At 36.9% G+C, this 10,630-nt stretch overlaps 1 protein-coding gene across 2 annotated transcripts in view; it reads right to left on the reverse strand.

Moving 5' to 3' along the window:
- The window catches only part of CYTIP (cytohesin 1 interacting protein), a 67,588-nt gene extending 57,164 nt beyond the window's left edge, over nucleotides 1-10,424 (reverse strand). Inside the window, exons 1-3 of one of the 2 annotated variants that reach the window (XM_039855284.1) lie at nucleotides 10,288-10,424; nucleotides 9,301-9,402; nucleotides 8,672-8,789 (exon numbers count right to left, since the gene is read on the reverse strand). In XM_039855284.1, coding sequence (XP_039711218.1) covers nucleotides 8,672-8,674 — 3 coding nt within the window. In that variant the 5' untranslated portion in view covers nucleotides 8,675-8,789; nucleotides 9,301-9,402; nucleotides 10,288-10,424. Of the gene's footprint in view, nucleotides 1-8,671; nucleotides 8,790-9,300; nucleotides 9,603-10,287 lie in introns of those variants that run through there. The other variant, XM_039855285.1, reaches the window with a different exon arrangement.
- Between the last annotated feature and the right edge of the window lie 206 nt (nucleotides 10,425-10,630).

Here is a 10,630-nt window from a genome sequence, read left to right on the forward strand (position 1 = left end):
AAGCAGCAGCTGTACGACAAGTCAGTGTGTACCCATCAAAAGATGAACTAGCCCAAGTGACAAGATATTTCTATAAATAAGCACATCATCTGTGTTTGAAATTTTGGCACTTGAGGTATAGTATTTGGTGGCAGCCAAAACTGCCTTCAGAGAGAAAGTGGAGATGGGAGATGAAAGATGAGAGTGGAGGAGTGTGAATTCATATGTATCATCTCCTTGGCTCAGCAGAGAATAGCAGCAAAACAATGTATATGCCATGATGATTAATGCCCTGGGACTCAGTGACATCATGCTTTGAGAATGCAACAACCAGAATCTCATCTCTTGGGCTGATGGAGAACCACATGGAATCTTACTGAGACTGAGGGGACAGAAAATGCTCCTCTCTGTACTAAACAGTTCAATGATGACTCAATGGAAAATACAGCTTTAATTATACTTTGTTTCTGTTCAAGTTTATTAGACATAAAAAAAAATCATGTTTATGTTTTAGCCAAAATACTTTGATACTTTCAAAAAAGAAATAAAAGAAAACAACCTTCTTTTCTTCCGTGCTTACCTAAGAAGTCGCTCACTGTCGGACTATGGATTTGGTGGTGATATGCAAGCTAGTCCCAGAGAGGTCAGAAAGAGAGCCCAAGGTGATAGGAGATCAAAACTGAAAGTATAAACTCTAGTGTGGACCACGGATCCAGTATGCTGAAAACAAGCATGTAAGGGCCTGATGCTGGAAGAGTTTGACTAGAACCAAGGGGTCCAGGTAAGAACTAAAAATGTGGGAAAATAAATCTTCCTGGACATGGGGCTGAGCATACTGACAAGAGATAAACGCATCCAACTTCCCAGGAGAGAAAAATGTTTGAAGAAAATAATTAGAACTTCAGAGTCCTCTAAGACATTTTAGAAAGTCTAATTCAAATGAGAGTAGGGAAAGTTGGAAACGTCTGTATATTTAGACTGTAGAAAAATACAAGCAACAGCTAATTGACAAATTACATTTATTTTTGCTGCTGCTTCTCCCATCCCCCAAAATTTATAATACAGTACATATTGAAAAGTTCACAAACTTAAACAAAATAAAGAGAAAATGCTAAAGACTGAATTCCAAGACTCATTCCTTTGAAAACATCAACCAGACATTTTAGAGGTAATTCTGAAAATCTATGTGACATCTATAAAAACACGAGTTTGGGCAGGGAACTGGTTTATTTTACAAAAACACTAGCATCTATCAGCATATCCCAGCATATGGGCTGGCTGTTCTCAAGTATGTAGAAAAGAAGCACAGGTCTATCCTTTCAGTTGTTCTATTGACTCCAATGCTTTGAAGGCAGCCAAAAGCATTAATTGTTCTAAAATTTTTATTTGCTCTAAACTCCATACCAGTTCTGCCATCATTTCAGATATGAGATCATACAGGGGTCAGTGTTTCTGTACTGATTCCTGTATTTCTTACTTTTTTCTTATTTAAAATAAGTTTTTCCCCATTATGATCTGCTTGTTTTAGACAATTTGTAAAATACAGTGATCCCTCCACCATCAACAGCCATTGTGAACATCAGTCATGACTTTTCTAGTCTTTTTTCATTGTAATTAATTTTAACTAGATGAGACAACTATGCTTAAATAACTATGTATCCTCTCTATAATAACCTCTATCTAATAACCATTTTCTTTTCTCACTAAGAACTACTCACAACACAATTTTAATCCTATAGCTGTATTTTCCAGTTATTGTCACCTAATCCAATTTTATTAAATATTAAGTTGTTTCTAATAGTTCAGTAATAGAAATAAAGGTAAGATGAAAATTTGGGTATACGTAAATCCTAGTTCACATATCCATTTTCTTAGGATAAACCCTTACATCAAAATTTTTGGTTTGAAAAATATGGCTGTTTTTAAGGTTCTTGATGGATATTGCTAAATTATTGGCAGGAGTTTGTACATGAAACCATTGATCCTGCAGAATTCCTGACAACCTTGATAATTACCAGTTAAAACTCTTTGTCATGTTTGCTCTGTGAAAAATGCTACCTAATTTTTGTTTCAATTTGAATTTTTGAAAATTTGCCTTTCTTGTATTACAAAAGAGGGTGAGTATTTTTCACATTTTGTTAACCATTTATTTCCTCTTTTGTGATTTTCTTACAGGTATGTATTTTAAAAATCACAATTTCCTAAATGTCTTAGTTGTTATCTTTTCCTTTTGTTTATGATAGTCAGAAATTTTTATTTTACCCATTAATATTTTTCTCTGTGATTTCTTTAATTGCTTTTGGGTTTAGAAAACTCTTTTCCATCTAGAGATTAGATAAACATTCATCTATATTTCTTCCAAATTATTTGGTTTAACTATTTAGATTTAACTCTTTAATCTGTTTGGAGTAAAATGGGTAATTATTTTTATGTGGGAGTGCACTAACCTGAATTTTTTATCTGAAAAAATCAATTTCCCCAAATAACATTATAAAATTACCCATCCCTGTCTCACTGATTTATGGTAATTTATTTATCCTATTAAACTTTTCTATATTCTAGTTTCTGTTGCCAGCCAATTTATTTTTATTACATTAATAGCTCTGATGTTTAGCTGGTACTATGTTGTTCTTACTAGTATGGCTTTTTGTAACCCAGAAAGAGAGATTAAGAATCCTACTCTGGAACCAGGGTGCTTGTTCTCAGATTTTAACTCTACCCCTTACCAGCTATCTAACAACGTGTTAGTAGTTATGGCCTCTCTGTGATTCTGTTCCCTTATCTGTCAAATGGCCATACCAATATTACTTCCATCATGAGAATGTTATGAAGATTAAATTGGTTAATAACTAAAGAGTTTATAAGAGTGCTTGGCACATAAAATGTGCCACAGAAGTGTTAGTTATCATTGCTGTTGTTATTCTATATTGGTAGGGTAAGTCTTCCTTATAAACTCATCTTTCAAAATTTTCATAGATATTTTATCTGTTTTTCTTCCAGGTAATCTTTGTTTTTAAATAGATTTCTTTATTTTTGTCTGATGATAAAAAGTGCATGTCTATTATAAGAATATTTTTTAGAAAGTTCATAAATATAATTTAATATCACCTATAATCTCATCATCCAGAGGTTCATGTTCTTAACACCAGTTAGGAGATTACCAAATATTAACTCTTTGTTGGTTGTGGAAAACCTCTTATTCTGACAGAAGATAGTCTTAGAAAAGAAGGCCCAGAATGGGTGCTTGTAGCTGTGTGAAAGAATAACATAATAGGTAAATGCCAGTTTTTCACAACTGGCTAAATTTCTCAGAACTATAACATGTCTAACTTGCCAGCTTCAATAACTGTCTTTGCTTCTTATTCCTGGTTCGAAGATCAAATAATGTCATGAACACAGAAGAGAGTGTTCTAGGAAAACAATCATGACTTTTGGGGACTGCCATTTTTTAGGTAATAATGAGTCACTATAGTTATATCATTCTCAACAGTAACTGTGATGCAGAGTTCTGTGCATCCCTGGGGTAACTGCACTATCAAGGCAAAGGCTTCCAGGAAGAGGCATCTCTACTCACCCAAGCGTGCTCCTGCCTAGTCATCTCAAGATCAGTATCTATGAAAACAGAACACAGGGAGGAGGTAGAAAACTGCACTGTGTCTATCATTTGCTAGACATTCTATGTCCAAGGGACAGAGTTATAATAAAACACTACTCAGTTCCATATAAAAGTGAAGAAATCTGTTATCTATTTAGAAAGAAGATTTCTCTATTTTGGCTAACTGTAACGCTTTATAATAATATTTTTAATATAAATTAATTTTTAATAGACTTTATTTTTTAGATCAGTTTTAGGTTCAAAATGGGACAGAAAGTACTGAGTTTTTATATACCTCTTGCTCCCACACAGGTGCAACTTCCTCCACTATCAAGACCCCACACTAGATTTGTTACAATTGATGAACTTACATTGACTGACATATCATTAGCACCCAAGTCCATAGTTTACAACAGGGTTCACTTTTGGTGTTGTACATTCTATAGGTTTTGACAAGTGAGTATACTATGATATGTATCCACCACCGTAATATCATACAGACTTGTTTCACTGGCCTGAAAGTCCTCTGTGCTCTGCCTATTCATCCCTTCCTCCTCTCAACCCCTAGCAACCACGAATCTTTTTATTGTCTCCATAGTTTTGCCTTTTCTAGAATGCCATATAGTTGGAATCCCACAGTATGATTTTCAAATTGGCTTCTTTCACTTACTAATATGCATTTAAGGTTCTTCCACGTTTTTTCATGACTTGATAGCACATTAATTTTTAGAACTGAATAATATTCCATTGTCTGGAGGTACCACAGTTTATTTAGTCACCCACTGAAGGACATCTTGGTTGCTTCCAAGTATTGGCAAGTATATTTTGGATAACGATCTTTTATCAGATATGTCTTTTGCAAGTATTTCCTTGAGAGTGTCTCTTGTGAATAAGGAGTCTTAATTTTATATCAATTAATTTTTGCCCCCAAAAGTGCAAAATGTTAACAGGCTACTAAGTGCAAGTTTTTCTCTTCCCTCAGAATTGGCCATTAGGGCCCCAATATTGAGATAAAGAAGCTGGAGAATTAATAACTGGAGCCACCATCTCTTTCAAGGCTTACTAAGGGACAAGTAAATGGCTCTGCTTCTCTCAACTGTCACCCAGACTGTGCCCTCCCCTTCCCCAATGAAGTCTAAAATAGGAAGACTGGACTGGAAAAGAAGAATCAGGAAATCATCAACACAGTGAGGCAGCCTTGTCGAGGGTGGAAGGGTATAATGCTGCTGGTTTTTCATCGATTCCCCTAAGAACACACCTTTTACTACTGAACCAAGTGCAGGGGCTGCCAAGAAAGCCCTTCTTAAAGCTGGGGACGGGTGCCTGTAGTACCTGAATGCCGCAATTTCCAGCTTTGACGCTTGCATATGCAGTGGCCTTGCTAGCCTACCTCCTGTGCCTATTTATACTGAAGAGGGAAAGGAAATGCAAAGAAGAGAGAGGGCACAGTCCTGGGACAACTCTCCGTGGGCCTGGGCCGAGTGAACTCGCAGGCCGTGGTCAGGTTTGCGTTGCCATATTCCATGCACCAGGGCAGGTTGCTAAATGAGCAGACCCAACAACAGGAGGCTGGGGTATTTGCATAACTAAGATCTTCCTGGAGTGAATCTCTCATATCAATGACTGTGTCAAGAGGAGGCCCCAAGGGCTTCAAAAACTCTCATGGGGATGCTGACCTCACAGAGGGCCTCATCCTTCCAGTCCACCTGAACCAGGAAAGAGTTAAAATCTTACACTAAAGACTATTAAATATCAGAGACTCATCCTTTTCTTCTCCTTCCTCTCTGCCCTGAATTTCCCCAAACTGTAGTTGTCTAGGAGAGAGAGATGTAATCCCAGAGACATACCATGCCCCTATCCTTCTGACCTCGAAACCTCCTATCTAACCTGTGATGTCAGAGGAGACAGATTTAAATGGATCGAAATTAAGTTTTTTATAACACAAAATCAGTTGTGTTTTGTTTTGGTTTTTTTTTTAATAGAAAAAAAATTGACCAAAAGATCATTGTATCTGCCCAAGGAAAAGGGAAATTTGACAAAGCTTAAGTAATCAGAGAAGAAAACAATTGTTGCTTCCATCTATAAGCCCCAGGCAAGTTACTACTGGTTGGTAAACTCATTAGTCAAAGTAAATGAAATAATATGATATTGCTGTTAGGAAAAAGTGCTCCCCTAAAGTGGTCACAAGTGAAAAAATGAAGGAGGAAGACATTAAATATAAACTTTTACATGGTATTTTTGATTAATAGGAGACCCTGAATCAAAGAGCAAACTATACAGGATGCCTTTGAATGCACTCAGCACAGCAGATTGATGGTTATTTCAAAGAAAGGGAGGCATGGGTTTTGGAATTAGAAAGACCTAGATTCAAATACCAACTCTGCTATTTGCTACTTCTGTGACCTCTCAGAATCCTTATGGAAAAGAGACACAATAATGCCTCCTAACAAGGTTAGCATAAGGATTAATGTGACAAGCATAATACCTAACAGATAGATGATAGGTGCTCAAAGAATGGTGGCTATTGTTATCAGCAGTTTTTTCTTCACCATTTATTTATCATTAACATCTTTTATTGTGGTTATTTATCCAGAGAAGCAAGAGCACTGGTAAAAACATATTCGAGTTGAAATTTAGGCTTATGTAAAACAAACAAACAAACAAACAAACAAAACACTAAAAAATTTATAGTTCAGGGTAAACGAAATTTCTCAAAATAGCTAACATTTGACAATAACTTACGTTCCCTAGTTGAGGGACTACTTTCCAGTTAAGAAAAATATAAGAGAATTAGGATTCAGCCCACCTCCTGTGGCTTATCACGGTGTATCAGGACTAGAAGGGGACTTAATAAGGCCGAAAGGAGCTAAATGATTTGCCTGAGACAGTCTGATGCCACCTCACCCCACCCATTCTTCATATACTCCGTCTGTTCACTTATTAGCTGTTTCAGTCATAGCATATAATTAAATGCCACTCGATTTCATCTTTGCCTTTTAAGAAAGGCACCTAACTAAGGTGTCAGTCCTGTTTCCTCTGGTCTTTATACTTCATCTAGGTAGAGCGCTTGGCATCAGCCGCACATGAGCCAGCCAACCAATTCGGTCCAACCTGATACTGTACTGAACTACCAGATGCCATTTAATTACAATTTATTTGATGGGTGGTCATTGTTCCTTTCCACTCTTGACCATTTTTCTCTTCATTCATCACTCTTTCCATTTGGGGCAGATGGCAGATATGAACAAATTGCCAAATTTGATTAATTCCACTTTGTTTTTCTTTAGAATATCTTACAATGGTTTTCCTGAGGAAAATCAATTAAACTATTGACTTAAATACTATTTGGGAATCAATTAAAATTCCAATGAACTGTTCCATCCGGGTTGTTCATTACTGCTCTTGGGAAATATTTGTAATGTTGAGAAAGTATGTCTCCTATCCTCATGTTTATTCTCCTTCCAGTCTAGGATCACCTTCAGACATTGGCCCTGGACCCTCTACATCCAAGAGTTAACCTCTTGGTTGGTCACATCTTGGCTCTGTCTACCCAAACCATTTTCTTGGCCACAGAGAGCTTATCACTGACATTCCCCTTCTCTCACCATCGCAAGAGCTAACATTTACTAATGCTTTATTATATGACAGTCACTCAGCTAAGTGCTTTGACTGCATTATTTCTTTAAATCTCATGAAGTAAAGAATATGGTTGGTTCTCTTCTTTAAAAAAAAAAAAAAGGAACCCGAATCTTAGAGAACAAAGCACTTCGTGCAAAGCTGTGGGGAATTCGAACCCAGGTCTGTGTGACAGGCACTGCTTCTTCATCTAAGCAGCTCTGAGTCTCCTTCAGAGCCAGGCTCTTTTTCTGAACCAACCGTCCTCTAATGAGATAAACAAGCTAGAGAAACCCCACACATTTTTCTGAAAAGTGAGGTTCTCCAACATCTGCAGCTTTTACAAAATAAAGATCCCCAGGGACACCGCCCCTACCTTCAACTTCCTAAATCAGAATCACTAGAAGTTAAGACACAGGAAGCAGTCCTTGAACACTTTACATATTTAAAAGTTCGAGACCCACTACCCTGTAGCTATCTTCTTTGACACCAAAAGTCTCCTTTAACAAAGCTTTCCTGGAAACTATGCGCTGACCCCTGGTGGTCAAAGCCAAAAGCGTGACTCTGCCTTGTTGAGGAAATGCTCTGTCATATGCCCACAGTTCACTTTTGGGCTGAAACTTATTTGATGAAGCTTCAGCTGACGCAGGAAGAGCTCTGATTACCTTATTCATGCCTCTCTCACAGAAAGTACGTCAAAGTAACTAGTGTGTTCACCTTTTCTGGCAGCAGCTACAAAAAGATACCTTTTGGATCAATAAGTATTTATTGATTGTCTCTTAGGAGATGATACAGAGCTGAAAGGACAGGATTTCTATTCTTAGAAAGGTTAGCATGGATATAGATTTAAAAAAAATAATCAATTCTCTCTCTTTTTCTTACACACACACACACAATATCACACACACACACAGCAGAGTAAATTTCCATGAGCTGCCTTACCCTGTCTTTATCATTAGAATATTATGTTTGAGCTCTACTGCTTAGCCAATTTAAACTTGGATTCTCACCAGCTCCCTCTTTTCTTTTCAAAAGAAAAGAAACTTTAACTTTCTTGACCGGTTTTTTTCCTTTCCCCTTGCAATGATATCACACTCCTGTATTTATTGGACCTCTCTGGTTATTACCAAAAATTGTCTGGATGTCATAAACTCCACATTTGTCCTGATAAGAGACATGCCCATTATCAAATCCACTGACCATACAATATAAAAAAAAAGAAGAGTCCTAGTAACAAGAATAACAACAACAAAAACACAGTAGTAGTCCAGAATATTTAGGGGGAAAAAACCTAAAAGCCAACCAGCTTACTCGTTAAACGCTTGAATAATGAATTCCCAGCAACAATTCCCTCAATATTTTATTTATCTTAATATTCAATACTACAGTAAAACTTATTCACATCTTCCCCTCCTCCACATCAAAGAAAATAACGATAATGCATAATAAGAATCAACCCTCACATTTCAAACCCACACTTACCATAGAACTTCAGTTCTCAAATGAACTTTAGTTGGCAAATCTCTGACAGTGATTCCTGGTCGCCAAGTCAGAGCTTATGAGGTTTTGTCTCTTCTGCTCTAAGTGAATTTACAGCCCCCTGCAATGCAACAGGATACTGACCTTTTGAAAAGGAAATTTGATCCCACCCTAATTAATGCTGCCCTCCTCCTCTTTCCCAGAGGGCACTCCTATTTATTTACTGCAGGACAGGGACAAACCGTCTAGTATCAAATACCTTACAAATAAAAGAGAAGAAAACAACAACAATTCAGTAATGTCTATGTGATTCTCAAGCCCTATACAAATGGAAAATCGGGGTTCTTCATTCTGTATTGAATCAAGTGGGGGAAAAAAAAAGCTATTTCTTATCTGGAGTCACTCCCGAATAAATGTTCCACATACGGCTTCTATGGGGACGCTAAGCATTCAGATTTTCAAATGCTCCTTACTATAAGCTAACTACAAGTTTTACTACATTTGCTTTTGTTTCAGATTAATAATGAGTACAATTTAATTAGAGGGAAGATTCCTGCAATCATTTTTTTTTTTTTACAAAAACAAAACTAAGACTTCGTTAACTTCATGCTGTTAACTAAAGTCAGACTTACCTGAGTTTTTTCTTTGAAGCAAAACAGATATCATTAATGTAGTCTATCTTTTTGCTAGAAAACCAGGTTAGCTTTTCTCCACATAACTTTCATTTCCAGGCCCTAAAAACAATTTATAGAGAGAGCAAATTTGCCATAAGCACAGCAACCAGCATATGTATCACGGAAAAGTTTCCATACACAGAGAAAACCTCGTGATTTGGTTTGGAAAACAAGTCACTTCAAAGTTGTGGAAAATAGGACCTGTTTCTGCCTCAAAGGCAAGATCTGCTTCCGATAGTCATTCTAGTTATTCTGCAACTATAACTAGCTCTCTGTGCATTACTTTGAGGTATTTATTGTGCAAGATCAGTTGAAAGTTAATACAACCTCAACAGGAAAAAAACTTTGTTCTTGAATTTGTTCATAAAAGACAGCCATTCTTAATAGAAAACAGCTTTTGTTTTCCAAAACACATGTGAACTGTTAATTATTGTTCCTAAAAATAAAGGCAATTTTATAGTAACAAATACAATCAAAAACATTGCAGCCTATGATTATCTATTGCGAGATAGAACCCCATTATTTGCCATCGTCAAATATTTAAAAAATGGGGGGAAATTAACCATAATAGTTAAAATTTTTACCCATATGAAAGGAAACTGGCTTGTCTTATGAGTTCCTTCTAACAAAACTATAATAGTTTCTGCTAGTTAGAGTCAAAGTTTTGTATTATGTGTATAAAACTATATGCACTTTAAAAAACAGCTGCTTTGGCACATACAATCGCCTACATGACTCTCTCTATCTTCCCTTCAGGATTTAGTTTGATGTGTCCTTACGAATCAGCCCATCTGTCCCAATAGCTTCTTCCATGGCCGGCCAAGAACTTGGATTCCTCTATACACCAATAGTTCTAAGAGTCATTAAGCTCGACCCAAATTCCACTTCCCCAGAGCTTCTTGAGAGGCCTTCAAGAAATCTGTCCGATATTTGCTTTGTCCCTACCTTTCTTGCAAGGCTGGAGGTGACTGGAAGAAGTCAGTAAGAGCAGTCTGGCTGCCCTTTGGGAGATCCTGGCCCAGCAAGGAGCTGGGGGAGGGCACGGTGCAGGCAGCTAGAGGAAGAAAAGGAGGAATAATTTGTGTGCCACTGCAAATATGATACAGTGCCAAGAAAAACACCACTCTTCCCCAAGAAGTTTAAAGTTCTTTGCAAACATTAACTCATGAGACCAAGTAGTCATTGAGCAATTATTACTTTATTATGCCACTACAAGCAAAGTTACTAGGGAAGAGAGTTTATTCATTGTTTTGTTATTCCTCAAATATTTATTGAGTACCGACTATGT

This window comes from Pteropus medius, unplaced genomic scaffold (genome assembly GCF_902729225.1).
Source record: "Pteropus medius unplaced genomic scaffold, Ma_sr-lr_union100, whole genome shotgun sequence".
In the NCBI taxonomy this organism is placed as follows: domain Eukaryota; kingdom Metazoa; phylum Chordata; class Mammalia; order Chiroptera; family Pteropodidae; genus Pteropus; species Pteropus medius.